This window comes from Amphibalanus amphitrite, unplaced genomic scaffold, assembly GCF_019059575.1.
Source record: "Amphibalanus amphitrite isolate SeventyFive unplaced genomic scaffold, NRLGWU_Aamphi_draft 000213F_arrow, whole genome shotgun sequence".
In the NCBI taxonomy this organism is placed as follows: domain Eukaryota; kingdom Metazoa; phylum Arthropoda; class Thecostraca; order Balanomorpha; family Balanidae; genus Amphibalanus; species Amphibalanus amphitrite.
In genome coordinates this window covers 765,514-783,794 of record NW_024881708.1, presented here as the reverse complement: position 1 = coordinate 783,794, position 18,281 = coordinate 765,514, and the positions used below count along the sequence as shown (strand labels likewise).

The following is an 18,281-nucleotide window of genomic DNA, read 5'->3' as shown; positions in this document are numbered from 1 at the left end:
AGTTTAGATCGTTCATAGCTCTCGTTTTTGCTGAAACGATGCCAGCTTTGCACGTATTTGCCCACTCAGTGGTGGGATCGAGCAACGTAAACAATACCTGTTGGGCTCACGAACAGAGATTGAGTGAATTCGCCTGCAACTTTACTGCCACCTAGCGACAAGGGCAAAATGTTGTGCTTGGGTGCCTAGATGGCGGTGAGAGCGACTGGCTCCATGAGTTCTTAGTCTGGCCACCAGGTGGCGAGGACGCACCCGTCGTCTAAGCCTCGACTGAGCGAGCCACTGCCCAGAGTCTTGCGTCGAGTGTACCTACTTGTTATGGATGTCCGCACGGCCAGTCAGCGCTGCACCTTCCACATGTTTATTCTTATCGAAGCATTCCTCTGCAATGTAGGTATGTTTGCACTTTGAAAGCCACTCTCCAGGGCAGCGACGGTGGAAGGTCATCGGTCAAGTGTCAGTGTGTCAAGGGTGTCATGTGTGATAGATCAGTGTGATGTGTATGGGGAGCTGGGAGGGCCACACCGGGAGGGGAGGGGACAGTGACCTGTTTACCTATCTGTTGCTTTACGTTCAATGATGCTCACTCCGGCAATGGTCACTGGTCAGGAGGAATGGTCGGTCGATATTTAGGTGTGTGAAGATAAGCACAATTCCGGCCAAGGCACACGTCCTCATCCTAATCGGACGTCTGCCTGTACCACGTGTTCATTTTCAAAGCTAAGTAAATGGTAGTGGTACAAAGCAGGATGGGGTTCGGGCAGGAGCTTCGGTCAAAAAGATTGTTTATTGTTGGGGCTTCCCTACTATTTCCGCTCACCTAACTCTGTGGCGATCCACAATCAGACATCTTTGTTAACCTGAGCTGCGTCCTAACTGGCTTGCAGATCGCGCCACAAGACCACAACTCGGTCGAAAACAAACACAGCGGGTTCCACCGTCATATCGGTATGCGTGTATATATTTACATAATACTAGTCGAGACTCTGCGCCGGCAGGGGGCGCTGCACACATTCCTCCCTCCCTCTCTCCCACACATGCACTGCACAGCAGTCGGCACCCGCTCCTCTCGCTCTCTCTCCCTGGAGCGCCCGTCGCTCTGCACATATCACACTGAGTAACTCACGGCTGTCGGCGCCGCCCACCATAACAAAATTCGAGTAACAGGTGCGCTCTCTCGCCACGATAAAAACGCACGCGCGCGCACCGGAGCACATAAAACTGACTGAGAGGCGGCGCCGACCTGCGCCGGATACGTCATAAATGCTGGAACTGGTCGCCAGGGGGCGCAGTAACGAACGCCGACACGGCGGCACGGTAAAAAGCGAGACCTTCCATACGGCCGGGCCTTGCGGAGCGACGTGCCTGATATACGTCTGTCTGTCTCTGTCTCGCCCTTGTTCTGTCGGCTGGTAAGGCACAGTCTGTCACAGGTCGGCCGAGATATGTCACCCTGGCGGGCTCCGCACCAATCACACCTTTGTACTAGCTCTCACAGATGGCACTCGCGTGGCGGCAGCGGTGCCGCGCTCAGGCGTCCGCCTCACGGTCGCTCTTCGGCTTCACGCGTGGATACAACTGGAAAGAGGACACGCGCAGTCAGCTATTGGGGTCTGGTCTGGCACTTCAAAAGAACCACTCAGGACGGTAAATAGTTTGTCTTTGAGTCCGACAAGTCGCCGAAATGGCTTAGAAGCGACCGGAAAAATCTGTTCGGGGCATCGATCAAGATCAATCGCCATCGCGATTGACGTTTTACGTATGGTAGAACGCTCCGATAGCCAATTTGGTTTGATGTTGTGCAGTGACGGAATGGGACACATCACAGACAGCTGCACCATCAGGGGCAGCTGGGCATAATATCAGGTGCGTTTGTGAGCGTATGTGGCCCACGGGTCATCTATGTATCGATGGGTGGTCTATCTTTGCCTGCTGTATCTGGATGAGATAAGTTACCAACACTTTGACAAAGAACGGAACATATTTACTCCCTGTGGCCGCTAAGGTCAAGCCATCCGCCCTACATGAACGCTCAAGCTCTTGCATAAAACCAGTTGCAACTCTAGACGAACCCATCGACAGGCCTATCCACATGCCCGATCCCCTTACAGAACGGAACCCCTATATCTATCCCACCAATATCTCCCTCTCCCGTCCCCCACCCCCACACGTCTCCTCTCCTCACCCCGAGTAGGTTTCTGGGAATGTAACCGTCCCGCGGCGGGTCGCCGCCGGACGTCCACCACCACTCGCGCTCCACCTCGTCACCCTTTCTGATGACGGTCAGCGGCATGCCGTCGGTCAGCTGCAGCTCATCAGCGTTCTGCGGCTGGTAGTCGAATACGGCGTACACCCGGCCGCTGTTCAGGATGCCCAGCTTCTCCTGGATACCTGCCCAGACGGAGACGGAGACGGAGGGTCAGCGGATGGTGGACACAGCCGTCGCCAGTGCCCACTGTGTAGCGTTCAATGATCAACAACAAGCTAACGATAATAATGCAGCGGCGGCAGGGCTGTGATTCTGGAAAGACGGCGTTTTCAGCTCTGTCTTTCGCCTTACTAACTCATTCACCTTAACGATACGTTTTGCGACGCTACCCGATGTACAGATGCAAAGTCCCACGGTACCCACTTTTGCACGGATACTCTGCGCCCCCCCCCCGCACTCACTGTAGAGGTATACCCTAACCCGCGTTACTCACTGTAGAGTTGTGTACCCTAACCCGCGTTACTCACTGTAGAGTTATGTACCCTAACTCGCGTTACTAGTGTAGAGTTATGTACCCTAACCCGCGTTACTCACTGTAGAGTTATGTACCCTAACCCGCGTTACTCACTGTAGAGTTATGTACCCTAACTCGCGTTACTAGTGTAGAGTTATGTACCCTAACCCGCGTTACTCACTGTAGAGTTATGTACCCTAACCCGCGTTACTCACTGTAGAGTTATGTACCCTAACCCGCGTTACTCACTGTAGAGTTATGTACCCTAACCCGCGTTACTCACTGTAGAGTTATGTACCCTAACCCGCGTTACTCACTGTAGAGTTATGTACCCTAACCCGCGTTACTCACTGTAGAGTTATGTACCCTAACCCGCGTTACTCACTGTAGAGTTATGTACCCTAACCCGCGTTACTCACTGTAGAGGTACTCTGAGCAGCCGTGGTAGCCTTCCTCATCCTCCTCGCACTTTTCGGCGGCCGTCTCGTGGTCGGAGAGGGTGGTGGCGAAGATGCACGCGCCGTGCTCCACCAGGAAGCTCACCATCGGCAGGTTGTTACACGAGGCGGCGCAGTGCAGCGGGGTCCTGGCAGAAACGAATGAGAGGGAGAGGGGAGGTCAGATCAGGTCGGGGTACTACCGTATGATCTCATAGTTAGGACGGACCTAGTTTAAGCAATCGTTCTTTTTACATCTGTTAATTACATTCTTCGGTTAATGACACAGATCCACAATCCGACAATTATTGCGTCGATATAATAAGCGGCCGGTACCACCCCTGATCACCATGCAAGCTCAGTCGTCAGACATGGATGCTAGTTACTGACTTCTGCCACGTTATTTAGAACTGCCACATAATGAAACCAAAGGCAGATAAAACAAACACGATCAGCACGGCGCTTCCCAGCAGCGACATTACATCAAACGGCCCACACATGACGTCACGCCCGGCTGGATGACGTCACTCACCATCCGTCGCTGTCCTGCGAGTTGACGTCACAGCCGAACTCGACCAGGAACTTGACGATCTCAAAGTGGCCGGCGCAGATGGCATTGTGCAGCGCGGTGATGCCCTCGTCGTTGGACGCAGAGGGGTCCCGCACTTCACCTGAGGGTCACAGCAGGTCGGGTCACTGTTATGGGTTGCACTTCCCCTTAGGGAACGACGCATGCCATGGCCGTGGGTTGCACTTATCTCAGAAATTCCGTCAAGTGAAACAAGTACTACCGAGTACCGATTGCTGAAAAGGAAGGGCTAATCATATTAGGATTGATGTATTTTGATGTCTGACAAAGCTGGTTTACCGGGTAGGGTAACCCAATTGGTCAGGTTATTTCCAGTCCAAGCCCTCAGGGCGGCTCTAAGAATATGACCTATAAAAAGACGATGGGTTTGCCTCCGTTCCGGATCTCTGCTCTCCAGGTAGCGGGGTGTTCTCGGCACAGATATTGGCCTGGTCAGCACGGCGCGTCGCGTCATTACTGACGGGCCAGTGACGTATTCGGTACCAATGACGTGTGGCCGGATAACTACACAGGAACGGGAGCATCCCATACTGACACCCGATACACGGCCGCCACATGACGGAACTTTTCCTGACGCACAGACGCAGCAAATGAACAGACCTCGGGCGAATCTGATATATGAGCGGTCTGAGGTCTGATATATGATGCATATCAACTTCATCTCCAGTCAAAACAGCATGGCATGTTATAATGTGCCTAACAACGGTCGCGTTGGGCCATCATGGGTTCACAATACTACCACCAAATGCAATATTTCCAACAGTAGGTATCGTGCGTGCCAAACATGCTACCTACTAGAAAAAGCCAAACATGTTTTTAAATGAGGATAACATAACTCAAATATAACGACACAGAATGACGGTATCGCTGATCTTAATGTCACTCACGCTAACAAATGCAAACAGCGTAATTCCCGTCGACGGAACACGTCACCGCCCACCGGCCACCGTTAACTGACCTGCCGTTTTCTTGACGAGCTCCAGCTCTCCCTCGAGACTGGCGTCGAGCAGCAGCGCCAGCGGGTCGAAGCTGACCCGGTTCGTCTTGGCCACCGAGCCGGGGGCCTTCAGGTTGGAGGCCTTTCGGCGGCGCAGCGCCGGCCCGACGCTGGGCTGACCGTCCCCGTCCGAGCCGGGACTATCAGCGGCGCTCGAGTCACCGCTCGATTCCACTGGAAGGGAGAGGGAGGGAGGTGAGACCCCACTGGAAGGGAGAGGGAGGGAGGTGAGACTCCACTGGAAGGGAGAGGGAGGGAGGCGAGACTCCACTGGAAGGGAGAGGGAGGGAGGTGAGACGCCACTGGAAGGGAGAGGGAGGGAGGTGAGACGCCACAGGAAGGGAGAGGGAGGGAGGTGAGACTCCACTGGAAGGGAGAGGGAGGGAGGTGAGACTCCACTGGAAGGGAGAGGGAGGGAGGTGAGACTCCACTGGAAGGGAGAGGGAGGGAGGTGAGACGCCACTGGGAGGGAGAGGGAGGGAGGTGAGACTCCACTGGAAGGGAGAGGGAGGGAGGTGAGACGCCACTGTAAGGGAGAGGGAGGGAGGTGAGACTCCACTGGAAGGGAGAGGGAGGGAGGTCAGACTCCACTGGAAGGGAGAGGGAGGGAGGTGAGACCCCACTGGAAGGGAGAGGGAGGGAGGTGAGACGCCACTGGAAGGGAGAGGGAGGGAGGTGAGACTCCACTGGAAGGGAGAGGGAGGGAGGTGAGACTCCACTGGAAGGGAGAGGGAGGGAGGTGAGACTCCACTGGGAGGGAGAGGGAGGGAGGCGAGACTCCACTGGAAGGGAGAGGGAGGGAGGTGAGACTCCACTGGAAGGGAGAGGGAGGGAGGTGAGACGCCACTGTAAGGGAGAGGGAGGGAGGTGAGACTCCACTGGAAGGGAGAGGGAGGGAGGTCAGACTCCACTGGAAGGGAGAGGGAGGGAGGTGAGACCCCACTGGAAGGGAGAGGGAGGGAGGTGAGACTCCACTGGGAGGGAGAGGGAGGGAGGTGAGACGCCACTGGGAGGGAGAGGGAGGGAGGTGAGACTCCACTGGAAGGGAGAGGGAGGGAGGTGAGACTCCACTGGAAGGGAGAGGGAGGGAGGTGAGACGCCACTGGAAGGGAGAGGGAGGGAGGTGAGACTCCACTGGAAGGGAGAGGGAGGGAGGTGAGACGCCACTGGGAGGGAGAGGGAGGGAGGTGAGACGCCACTGGGAGGGAGAGGGAGGGAGAGAGGCGAGACTCCACAGGAAGGGAGAGGGAGGGAGGTGAGACTCCACTGGAAGGGAGAGGGAGGGAGGTGAGACTCCACTGGAAGGGAGAGGGAGGGAGGTGAGACTCCACTGGAAGGGAGAGGGAGGGAGGTGAGACTCCACTGGAAGGGAGAGGGAGGGAGGTGAGACTCCACTGGAAGGGAGAGGGAGGGAGGTGAGACTCCTGGAAGGGAGAGGGAGGGAGGTGAGACGCCACTGGAAGGGAGAGGGAGGGAGGTGAGACTCCACTGGAAGGGAGAGGGAGGGAGGTGAGACGCCACTGGAAGGGAGAGGGAGGGAGGTGAGATCCCACTGGAAGGGAGAGGGAGGGAGGGAGGTCAGACTCCACTGGAAGGGAGAGGGAGGGAGGTGAGACTCCACTGGAAGGGAGAGGGAGGGAGGCGAGACTCCACTGGAAGGGAGAGGGAGGGAGGTGAGACGCCACTGGGAGGGAGAGGGAGGGAGGTGAGACTCCACTGGAAGGGAGAGGGAGGGAGGTGAGACTCCTGGAAGGGAGAGGGAGGGAGGCGAGACTCCACTGGAAGGGAGAGGGAGGGAGGTGAGACGCCACTGGGAGGGAGAGGGAGGGAGGTGAGACCCCACTGGAAGGGAGAGGGAGGGAGGTGAGACTCCACTGGAAGGGAGAGGGAGGGAGGTGAGACGCCACTGGGAGGGAGAGGGAGGGAGGTGAGACTCCACTGGAAGGGAGAGGGAGGGAGGTGAGACGCCACTGGGAGGGAGAGGGAGGGAGGTGAGACTCCACTGGAAGGGAGAGGGAGGGAGGTGAGACGCCACTGGGAGGGAGAGGGAGGGAGGTGAGACTCCACAGGGAGGGAGAGGGAGGGAGGCGAGACTCCACTGGAAGGGAGAGGGAGGGAGGTGAGACTCCACTGGAAGGGAGAGGGAGGGAGGCGAGACTCCACTGGAAGGGAGAGGGAGGGAGGTGAGACTCCACTGGAAGGGAGAGGGAGGGAGGTGAGACTCCACTGGAAGGGAGAGGGAGGGAGGTGAGACTCCACTGGAAGGGAGAGGGAGGGAGGTGAGACTCCTGGAAGGGAGAGGGAGGGAGGTGAGACGCCACTGGAAGGGAGAGGGAGGGAGGTGAGACTCCACTGGAAGGGAGAGGGAGGGAGGTCAGACTCCACTGGAAGGGAGAGGGAGGGAGGTGAGACTCCACTGGAAGGGAGAGGGAGGGAGGTGAGACTCCACTGGAAGGGAGAGGGAGGGAGGTGAGACTCCACTGGAAGGGAGAGGGAGGGAGGTGAGACTCCACTGGGAGGGAGAGGGAGGGAGGTGAGACCCCACTGTAAGGGAGAGGGAGGGAGGTGAGACTCCACTGGAAGGGAGAGGGAGGGAGGTGAGACTCCACTGGAAGGGAGAGGGAGGGAGGTGAGACGCCACTGGGAGGGAGAGGGAGGGAGGTGAGACTCCACTGTAAGGGAGAGGGAGGGAGGTGAGACTCCACTGGAAGGGAGAGGGAGGGAGGTGAGACTCCACTGGAAGGGAGAGGGAGGGAGGTGAGACTCCACTGGAAGGGAGAGGGAGGGAGGTGAGACTCCACTGGAAGGGAGAGGGAGGGAGGTGAGACTCCACTGGAAGGGAGAGGGAGGGAGGTGAGACTCCACTGGAAGGGAGAGGGAGGGAGGTGAGACTCCACTGGAAGGGAGAGGGAGGGAGGTGAGACTCCACAGGAAGGGAGAGGGAGGGAGGTGAGACTCCACTGGAAGGGAGAGGGAGGGAGGTGAGACTCCACTGGAAGGGAGAGGGAGGGAGGTGAGACGCCACTGGAAGGGAGAGGGAGGGAGGTGAGATCCCACTGGAAGGGAGAGGGAGGGAGGGAGGTCAGACTCCACTGGAAGGGAGAGGGAGGGAGGTGAGACTCCACTGGAAGGGAGAGGGAGGGAGGTGAGACTCCACTGGAAGGGAGAGGGAGGGAGGTGAGACGCCACTGGGAGGGAGAGGGAGGGAGGTGAGACTCCACTGTAAGGGAGAGGGAGGGAGGCGAGACTCCACTGGAAGGGAGAGGGAGGGAGGTGAGACGCCACTGGGAGGGAGAGGGAGGGAGGTGAGACCCCACTGGAAGGGAGAGGGAGGGAGGTGAGACGCCACTGGGAGGGAGAGGGAGGGAGGTGAGACGCCACTGTAAGGGAGAGGGAGGGAGGTGAGACTCCACTGGGAGGGAGAGGGAGGGAGGTGAGACTCCACTGGAAGGGAGAGGGAGGGAGGTGAGACTCCACTGGAAGGGAGAGGGAGGGAGGTGAGACTCCACTGGAAGGGAGAGGGAGGGAGGTGAGACTCCACTGGAAGGGAGAGGGAGGGAGGTGAGACTCCACTGGAAGGGAGAGGGAGGGAGGTGAGACTCCACTGGAAGGGAGAGGGAGGGAGGTGAGACTCCACTGGAAGGGAGAGGGAGGGAGGTGAGACTCCTGGAAGGGAGAGGGAGGGAGGTGAGACGCCACTGGGAGGGAGAGGGAGGGAGGTGAGACTCCACTGGAAGGGAGAGGGAGGGAGGTGAGACTCCTGGAAGGGAGAGGGAGGGAGGCGAGACTCCACTGGAAGGGAGAGGGAGGGAGGTGAGACGCCACTGGGAGGGAGAGGGAGGGAGGTGAGACTCCACTGGAAGGGAGAGGGAGGGAGGTGAGACTCCACTGGAAGGGAGAGGGAGGGAGGTGAGACGCCACTGGGAGGGAGAGGGAGGGAGGTGAGACTCCACTGTAAGGGAGAGGGAGGGAGGTGAGACTCCACTGGAAGGGAGAGGGAGGGAGGTGAGACGCCACTGGAAGGGAGAGGGAGGGAGGTGAGATCCCACTGGAAGGGAGAGGGAGGGAGGGAGGTCAGACTCCACTGGAAGGGAGAGGGAGGGAGGTGAGACTCCACTGGAAGGGAGAGGGAGGGAGGTGAGACTCCACTGGAAGGGAGAGGGAGGGAGGCGAGACTCCACTGGAAGGGAGAGGGAGGGAGGCGAGACTCCACTGGAAGGGAGAGGGAGGGAGGTGAGACTCCACTGGAAGGGAGAGGGAGGGAGGTGAGACTCCACTGGAAGGGAGAGGGAGGGAGGTGAGACTCCACTGGAAGGGAGAGGGAGGGAGGTCAGACTCCACTGGAAGGGAGAGGGAGGGAGGTGAGACTCCACTGGAAGGGAGAGGGAGGGAGGTGAGACGCCACTGGAAGGGAGAGGGAGGGAGGTGAAACTCCACTGGAAGGGAGAGGGAGGGAGGTGAGACTCCACTGGAAGGGAGAGGGAGGGAGGTGAGACTCCACTGGAAGGGAGAGGGAGGGAGGTGAGACTCCACTGGAAGGGAGAGGGAGGGAGGTGAGACGCCACTGGGAGGGAGAGGGAGGGAGGTGAGACGCCACTGGGAGGGAGAGGGAGGGAGGTGAGACTCCACTGTAAGGGAGAGGGAGGGAGGTGAGACTCCACAGGAAGGGAGAGGGAGGGAGGTGAGACTCCACTGGAAGGGAGAGGGAGGGAGGTGAGACTCCACTGGAAGGGAGAGGGAGGGAGGTGAGACTCCACTGGAAGGGAGAGGGAGGGAGGTGAGACTCCACTGGAAGGGAGAGGGAGGGAGGTGAGACGCCACTGGAAGGGAGAGGGAGGGAGGTGAGACTCCACTGGAAGGGAGAGGGAGGGAGGTGAGACTCCACTGGAAGGGAGAGGGAGGGAGGCGAGACTCCACTGGAAGGGAGAGGGAGGGAGGTGAGACTCCACTGGAAGGGAGAGGGAGGGAGGTGAGACTCCACTGGAAGGGAGAGGGAGGGAGGTGAGACTCCACAGGAAGGGAGAGGGAGGGAGGTGAGACTCCACTGGAAGGGAGAGGGAGGGAGGTGAGACTCCACTGGAAGGGAGAGGGAGGGAGGTGAGACTCCACTGGAAGGGAGAGGGAGGGAGGTGAGACTCCACTGGAAGGGAGAGGGAGGGAGGTGAGACTCCACTGGAAGGGAGAGGGAGGGAGGTGAGACGCCACTGGGAGGGAGAGGGAGGGAGGTGAGACTCCACTGTAAGGGAGAGGGAGGGAGGTGAGACTCCACTGGAAGGGAGAGGGAGGGAGGTGAGACTCCACTGGAAGGGAGAGGGAGGGAGGTGAGACTCCACTGGAAGGGAGAGGGAGGGAGGTGAGACTCCACTGTAAGGGAGAGGGAGGGAGGTGAGACTCCACTGGAAGGGAGAGGGAGGGAGGTGAGACTCCACTGGAAGGGAGAGGGAGGGAGGTGAGACTCCACTGGAAGGGAGAGGGAGGGAGGTGAGACTCCACTGGAAGGGAGAGGGAGGGAGGTGAGACGCCACTGGGAGGGAGAGGGAGGGAGGTGAGACCCCACTGGAAGGGAGAGGGAGGGAGGTGAGACGCCACTGGAAGGGAGAGGGAGGGAGGTGAGACTCCACTGGGAGGGAGAGGGAGGGAGGTGAGACTCCACTGGAAGGGAGAGGGAGGGAGGTGAGACTCCACAGGAAGGGAGAGGGAGGGAGGTGAGACTCCACTGGAAGGGAGAGGGAGGGAGGTGAGACTCCACTGGAAGGGAGAGGGAGGGAGGTGAGACTCCACTGGAAGGGAGAGGGAGGGAGGTGAGACTCCACTGGGAGGGAGAGGGAGGGAGGCGAGACTCCACTGGAAGGGAGAGGGAGGGAGGTGAGACTCCACTGGAAGGGAGAGGGAGGGAGGTGAGACTCCACTGGGAGGGAGAGGGAGGGAGGTGAGACGCCACTGGGAGGGAGAGGGAGGGAGGTGAGACTCCACTGGAAGGGAGAGGGAGGGAGGTGAGGTGGGGCCGCACTGGGGCACATGCAGATAATAATGTCCTGGTGGTAATCAGAAGTTAAAATCAGTCGGAAAAATACAGGCTTATGACATCTATCTCTATCATGGTGATCTGTGGCAATACTTAAGCGAAGAAAATCAGAGGCAGGAACGAAAAAGGTGTTACACAGCCTTATCTAATGCGATTATAGACCGCCCCAGAACAGGCACCCTGGGGTTGGTCTAGTTATGTTTGCTCTCTCAATAGAAACCAACATCCAGATCCCAGACCTTCCGGAGACCGACCCCTCGAGTTACGACGACGAACCAAATTACACCAGGCCCAGGAAACTTTGCCAATTACACGATCCGACGTGTACCGACAATCATATTTCTTATTCATAAATGAAACTATTGAATAAAAACTTTACAACGCGTGTAGCCTTATTTCAGCAAAGCTGAACTTTTGCGATTACCAGAGCAGTATTTACAGAGTCCTCGGCGAAATTGGACGGAAATTAGCAGACACAATCTGGATTCAATGTCGGCCGCCTCGCCCGCATGCATATTCCGGAGAGAAAGTTTCTTGATAATGTAAAATATGTCGCCGAACTTCGAGCCATCGAATGACTGCTATCAAGAAAGACGAACGAATTAGTTGGGCTCCGCTTCTTCCTTTCTCATCCATCTTAGTTTCAATTAAGTCGTCCCCGTCCGCCCCCGGTTCTTTCTGCGTTCGTCCGTCTGCGGAACACGCCCGCTGTCGGTCTTTCTCTCGGTCGGCGGTTCAATCGGAGCCCGGAATCGGCCAGTTCCCGTCGGTCCGATCGCCTGTGTCGGCCAGCTCCCGTCGGTCCGATCGACTGTGTCGGCTCTCCTCTGACCATTACGGCTGGCCGGCTGAGCGGTGACTGAGCCGTCCGCACCAGTCGCGCCCAGACATGGAGCCGGAGCCGGCCCGCTCCAACAGACCCCACGGCTGGAGGGAGGAGGAACCGGAGGGAGGAACGCCGACCGGATGTTGCAGCAGACTGGAACGAACTGCTCGGGGACATTTTCTTAACCATGACGTAGTACTATCGAATGACGTGATGCTGCGGAGAATGAACTATACAAATCGTGACGTCAGCTATGATAGGTATGCTACCTTAAAGTTTATGCACCCGTTGTATTTTTGCGCTCTTACAAACATTTTAGCATGCTTCTTTGAGCTATTGTGTTCGAAATAGACCACGCACTCGGGGAATATTTTGTGTAAGTACGGCTTCTTCTCTAACAAAGTTTGTATGAAAGCCTGAAGCCAGTCAGTGGGCTCAGATGCATCATTTCATCTTTTATCCACGCATACTCGTGGAAAGGCATAACATCATTTACATTACAAAACCCTTACAAAATATACATAAAACCCCAAAGCTCACGGAGGGCAGTGTTTGACACGCCCACAACAATGAGCACCTGTTGCGGCACGGGACGCCGGGCAGCGACTGCTCCGGTAACGGCGGACCGATGTCGAGTAATGGCCCGAGGCTGCCGCCGCTGTCCAATTATCTGTCGATTGTCGCCAGCAGTCGAGGACGCCGTCGGCTGCAGCCCGGCCCCATTACCGGCTGACCGGAGAGACGGGCACGCGCTCCGGATACTCGGCTCGCTCTGTCCGTCTGCAAACAACCTGTGTGTATGGCATCGGCATCCAGTGCCGGCTATCCAGTGCCACTGGCTCCTCGACAGAGGTTCCATGTGGCGTCCTTTTACCCCGCCCAGATGGCACAGCCCGGTCAGCGGCCACGCGCCGCCACTCCGGTCGGCCACTCGCCGGCCACCGGCAACGGCCGGGTAACCCGAGTGGGGCCATTTGCGGGCGCCCCTCCACACCGTCTGAACTGGGCAGTGGGCACCGCCGGCTGCTCTGGAGTCTCCATCGGCCGCCCAGAGAAGGAGCTATTGCCGCTGAGCCGGCCCCCGAACGGGTAACGACCGCCGGCCACCGACCGGCACTGGTAGCTGCCAGATAACGCGATTCCGCGGACCGCCGAGCGTCCGGCGGTAGCAGAGACGGCCGGCCATCAAAAACGACCCAGACCGCGGTCCCCTGATGGGCGCCGGCCGGCAGCCGATGGAAATCCGTCAGCTGGTTAATGGCGGCCAGTGGAAATCGAATGCGAGCGATGAACTTTGCTAGGCATATCGAACGGTGGTTGTCAGCGAATCGCTGTCCAATTGCGGTCACGAGGCTGTAGAATTCCTTTCATTATCTCGTAGGTCAGACCCCTCACACAAATCGAAAGCCTTGCGCCGAGTAATTTTGTGAATGTCATCCCATGAACTATATCTAGACTGGAGTGAAGCTCCCGTCTCTGGTGCTCTTGTTGCAGAATAGCAGCTTTGGTAGGGAATAAAAGTTAACTTTAAATTATGGTAGGTACAGGTCAGTTGCTTTGCATACTGTAGTGTAAAAATCTAGCAAGCTCGTCTAATTTAACGTAACATTTAAATTCAAACCAACAGTCGTGTTTCCGCAACCAAGGATACATGCATGTATCAGCACACGGTACTCACTGTGTGATCCGTTCTCGGCGGGGTTGAGGTTGGCGTCCAGATCCATCGCCTCCTGCTCCTTCTGCTGCTGCTCCTTCACCTGCTCCTTCACCTGCTGCTGCTGCTGCTGCAGCACGGCGAGCTGCTCCTGGCCCAGCCTCAGGCGGCGGTCGGCCGCCGGCGCGCGGTCCACCTCATCCACAGGGTTGTCGTTGCGGTCCGTAGCGCCGTCGGCCGGGTCGGCGGCGCGTGCCGAGCTCTCCGGCGCCAGCTGCGGGAACATGTAGGCCGGCGGCATGGCGATCCGGCTGTTGATGCTGACCCGCACCGGCGGAGAGTCGTCCGACGAGTCCCCGGCGGCCTTCCGCGCCGACTGCTGCTGCTGCTGGTCCTGCTGAGACACCTGCTGGTCCTGCTGCAGCCGCTGCTGTTCCTCCTGCTGTCGCTGCTGCTGTTGTTGCAGCTCTTGCTGCTGCTTCTGCTGTTGAAGCTGCTTCTGCTGTTGAAGCTGCTGCTGCTGCTGTTGCTGCTGCTGGAATTGGTGTTGGAGTTGTTGCTGTTTCTGGAACTGCTGCTGCTGTAGGTGCTGCTGGTACGAGTTGATGAGTTCCTGCTGTTCCTGCTGATGTTGCTGTTGCGGCAGCTGACCGTTCTCTGGCCGGTGCTGGTTGGTGTACGTGCTGGCGATCTGACTGCGGCTGGCGTATCTGTAAAACAACACCACACGGCGGTCAGGAAAAGTCCGGGTGTGTTCTCATCTCAGAGGGGTAGATACTGGGGTAGACCCTTTACCAGACTGGGAGACACGCGCTGATTCACGGACATCAAAACGTCTGTCGTGACGACACGGACTGCAGACGTCACCGCGGTCCGCCGGGACCGCCGGCCTCCCCTGCCTCCCTCCCTCCCAGCACAGACACCAGACACTCTACAATACAGTGGACCGGACACTGTCCAGCGGGGAAGAGGGATGGAACGGCGCTGGGCACAACTGTCGCCGCCGCCAGAGTTATCGTCCCCGTTTGAATATCGCCCACATCAATCGCCGCGCGCTCGACGGTCCGCGTCGGGCAGGGGACAGTGCTGCGGCGGTGGAGTCGCTGGAGTGTATACTCGGCACTGGTGAAATGAGACTGGACCAGCAGCTGCAGCCAGTTTCAGATTCGGTGCACTCTGTGTGATTAGCAGGGAAGCGCTATCGGTAATGGTAAGCGTGTTTCTTTCTCTTTTTTTTTCGCGGTGCTGCGGCTGCTAACAACAGTGGTTGACAATGGCCCCCTCCGACGCGAATTTCTATGTGGGCTCTTTTTCTTCTTGCTTTGAGTGGAGGCCGTGGATAAGTCTCCAATAACTACAAGGCACAGCAGAAGCGGCGCCAGTAAACAGTGGCTCAGCGGAGCTGATCTCGCTGAGATCACGGCGAAATTACTTCGCCCGGACGGTCTCAACTAGCAGCAGTTAACGAAATCCACCTTAAACCGTCTGGCGTCTACAAAACCAGGTGTAAGGTCGAACAATCAAGGAGTCCTACACCCTTATTGCCTCTCCAATCCACCAGCACGAAACTATCCCAATGTTGAGACCCCCTTTCCGAACACAAGATAAAAAACTTCCCGAGCACAACGTCGCTTTCCGAACCTACAGTGAAGCATCAGAGCGGCACTCAGTTCCCTTTCTCCGTAACCCCTTCCCTGTACGGACATCTCCCCGTGACGTCCATCTCACCTGTAGGGGTGCGGCGGCCCCTTGGCCTGCGTTCCTCGCACTGACACCTGACTGACGTCTCCGGTAAGACCTGCCGGCGGCGGCGCCTCGGGTACTGTCTCCCCGTTCAGTCGGCTGGCGGTCGGTTTGGACGGGGGAGGCCCAGAGGCCGGTTTGGGAGGCAGCAGCGGACGCTCGCCGTTCACCTCTGCCGGGTCCGCCTGGTGACACAGAGTGACAGACGGGTCAGCCGGCTGCGGGCTAGGAGTCGTGGGTACGGTGGCTGACGCTTGCAGACGCAGATACAGACGAGTCAGAGCTGCGGGGTTGGGTCCGTTCGGTAAGAGGAGGTACTGAGATGTATGTCCGTGCTCCGTAGATATAAGCGAGAATTGAACGATTAAAAAACACGAAATGCAAATAACTAACAGGTTTTTATTCGACTCGGAAAAAACGGCAAATCGTTATATGCTCATGATAAACTAAAAGGTTTGGGCATGTTGGCTCATGGCGGGATCGGATTTTAACGAAAGACCCGCTCGTAAGAGGTCCTGTAAAATTTCTGGAGTACTGTATTCATTGCATCGCCGTTTCGAGTTGCCCACGCACATTTACTCTTCTACGAAAACCAACATTCAAGTTTGCCAATTACTGAACGCCAGCAAAACAGCACTGTGGTAGCATTCCGGTAATAAGCCTCTCCTGCGGCTATCAGAATCTTGGAGAGGTAAGTTTGCCGACATGGAAAACATGTTGGCTTGCGAGGCTGACTACGGAATGCTCGGTTTGAAGTTGACAGTCAATCAGCAGAGGTAAATATTTGACGTCTACAAGCGGTAGAGGCTGCAAGGCACTGCTTTTTAATGTTGTATGCTACAGCAATGCAACCCAATTAAATCCCGCAGCAACACAAACCCCCTTACTTCCTTCTCTCCAATCCCCCTGTTCTCCGCGTCAGGACACGATTCCCCAGCCCGGGGCTCTCCGTACTCACGTGTAGGTTGTTGGGCAGCGGTGGCGCCGCGCCTCCCTGCAGTCGCGCTGAGCTGGAGGTGTTGGCGGAGACGCTCGGCGCCACCGGCCGGGGTAGACCAGAGGCTCGCGCCGGCGGTGGCTGCGTCTGAAACGGCACACACAGCGCTGCTAGGTCTGTTCTGTTCGGCACCGCACGACACACACACAGCGCTGCTAGGTCTGTCTAGTTTGGTAAAAAGTTCCCCACACAGCCTATGGCGCGGCCCCGACAGACGGAGAGTGGACCAACACAGTACCGAACCACAGACACCGCAGCCACTCCGGCCCCAGTGGGCGGCAGGGGAGGAAGTGAGGAGGCGGTCCGGCCGGCCGCAGCACAGGAAGGACGTCCGCCACCCCGGGTCGCTATCACACTACAGGGCGGCTCACTGCCCGTGGTTCCGAGACCTCCTGGCTTCTGAGCCGTCTCCTCCCTTCTGTGCTCGCTGTCTTTCCACACTGAACTAGCCCAGATAGTTGTAACTTCCAAAGGCAACCGTCCTTAAAGGTGCCTCCCTATCTTCTCTGGCCCATGTTTGTTGTCCTTCTCTGTTCTGTGACACTGTGTTCTAAACAATCCCCCTCCGCGCTGTCCTGTCCCGTCCCGTCCCCACCCCGGGCGCCTGAGCACAGATGAGTTGTTTGCGACTGTGCCGGTCTGATAAACGCCGAGGTCCTCTCCAGAACACTTCCGCTCGAATACCGGGGCCAAGATACTGTGAAATGCCGCCCCGTCCCAGCAAACTGCCGAAAGTGCACCGACGCGCCGACGGAACCGACGCGCCGACGGAAAATCGCCCCGCGATGGAATATTTATTGCCGTTGGTGAAATGCACACCAACGGCAAAACAGTTTCGCAAAGTTAGTTACACAAAACACACTCTGGCTGACGGAAATGTAAACATGGCAACTGCAAGACAAACACAAACTTTGGAAAACGTCAGAGAAAAACTCAAGCAAAAGCAGCTGCGTATGATACTTTGATAAAAGGTACGATTAGTGATGGTCCAACTATAATCTGCGTTTTTTTTTCGCCCTCAATCTGCGCGCTATCGGCGCCAAAAGACTAAGCAATCTCCAGAGCCCTATTCATTCGGAGGAGCACCTTCCGATTATGCGGCGCTGAGAACAGATCCGCGATATCCAACCGTTTTACATAAGCCCGGATCAAAATGCGTGCCGACCGCCAGCCAATAGCGGCATAGCAGCCAAGATTGCAGGAGCCTCTTCCCGGCGGGGCAATATACCACTCCCACGGACCCCGGCAGGGCGGGGCCGGCGGATGGATAAATAGCCGGTCCCCCGGCGCTAACCCGGCGAGGTGCGAGGGAACTGCGGCCGTTCAGTCGCCAGTTGCTGGCTGGCGACACAGCCAGGCGTGGCCTCTGATTGGACGAGCGGACGGCGGGAGGCACGATGCCAGGAAACGGATACCGATAACAACGGCAGTGACGCCATGCGGCTGGTGGCGCGGGAAAGCGATAACAGAGTTAATGCGGTGGAGCAATACATGCTGCTAAAGAGACAGATGGTAATGCACGCGATTTGCGCGTTCTCTGCTGGTAGACAAAGCGTGCGCCACACGCAGCGTTCACTTTTTCGTTTTTAGACTGGTCACGAGCGAGCGTATGGCAGCTTATATTCCCGACGCTAGATGGCACCAGCTGTGCGCGCCTGAAGTTATACTGTGCCGCACAGCTTGAATACCGCCTGGTCGATAGGCGCGATATTCGGTATTGATTGTCTGCTAGTTCACCTGCGAGTTTTCGCGCCGCAGGACCTTAGTTCTGCTAGCAGTTGAAAATGGTCCAATAATACTCCTGATAAACTGAGCGTCTCTCGAGCCAATGACCCGTTCCCCTTAGGCTGCACTAAGCAATGCATCTACCGCTAATGGAAGTACTCTGTGCTCGAAGTGCACCTAAGCCAGTCGGATCAAAGACGGCTTTAGGCTGCCGAATGGGCTATGTACTGTACCAATGCTTTACTCACTAAAAGGTTGCTTTTATTCTGTTGAGTGAAGATCAAACTTGTGAAGTCAAATGAAGGGATCTGAATTCCACACCGATTCAATGTCAATTGAAGGATTTCTTATTGAGCTAAAGGCAAGACATCCTCTCAATGCATGTTTTCACAAACACAGTCTATGGCGGGGCTCTTACCGGTGGTCGCTGGCCGTAGGGCTGCGGCAGGATGGTCTGCGGTAGCGGGCCGCCCTGCGGAGAGAAACGGACGCCGTCACGTACTGGGGACAGACCGCCACATAACCGCACTTCCACCCGATCAACAAACAAATTTACATCATATAC

At 57.6% G+C, this 18,281-nt stretch overlaps 1 protein-coding gene across 5 annotated transcripts in view; it reads right to left on the bottom strand.

The window, feature by feature from the left end:
* Positions 1-932: 932 nt before the first annotated feature.
* The window catches only part of LOC122385271 (apoptosis-stimulating of p53 protein 1-like), a 145,145-nt gene continuing 127,796 nt past the window's right edge, over positions 933-18,281 (bottom strand). For all 5 annotated transcript variants that reach the window (XM_043373413.1, XM_043373412.1, XM_043373416.1 and 2 more), the window contains 9 exons: positions 18,135-18,188; positions 15,953-16,078; positions 14,980-15,179; positions 13,276-13,961; positions 4,708-4,920; positions 3,693-3,831; positions 3,143-3,309; positions 2,186-2,391; positions 933-1,578 (listed from right to left, as the gene is read on the bottom strand). In XM_043373413.1, coding sequence (XP_043229348.1) covers positions 1,531-1,578; positions 2,186-2,391; positions 3,143-3,309; positions 3,693-3,831; positions 4,708-4,920; positions 13,276-13,961; positions 14,980-15,179; positions 15,953-16,078; positions 18,135-18,188 — 1,839 coding nt within the window. In that variant the 3' untranslated portion in view covers positions 933-1,530. The remainder of the gene's footprint in view (positions 1,579-2,185; positions 2,392-3,142; positions 3,310-3,692; positions 3,832-4,707; positions 4,921-13,275; positions 13,962-14,979; positions 15,180-15,952; positions 16,079-18,134; positions 18,189-18,281) is intronic.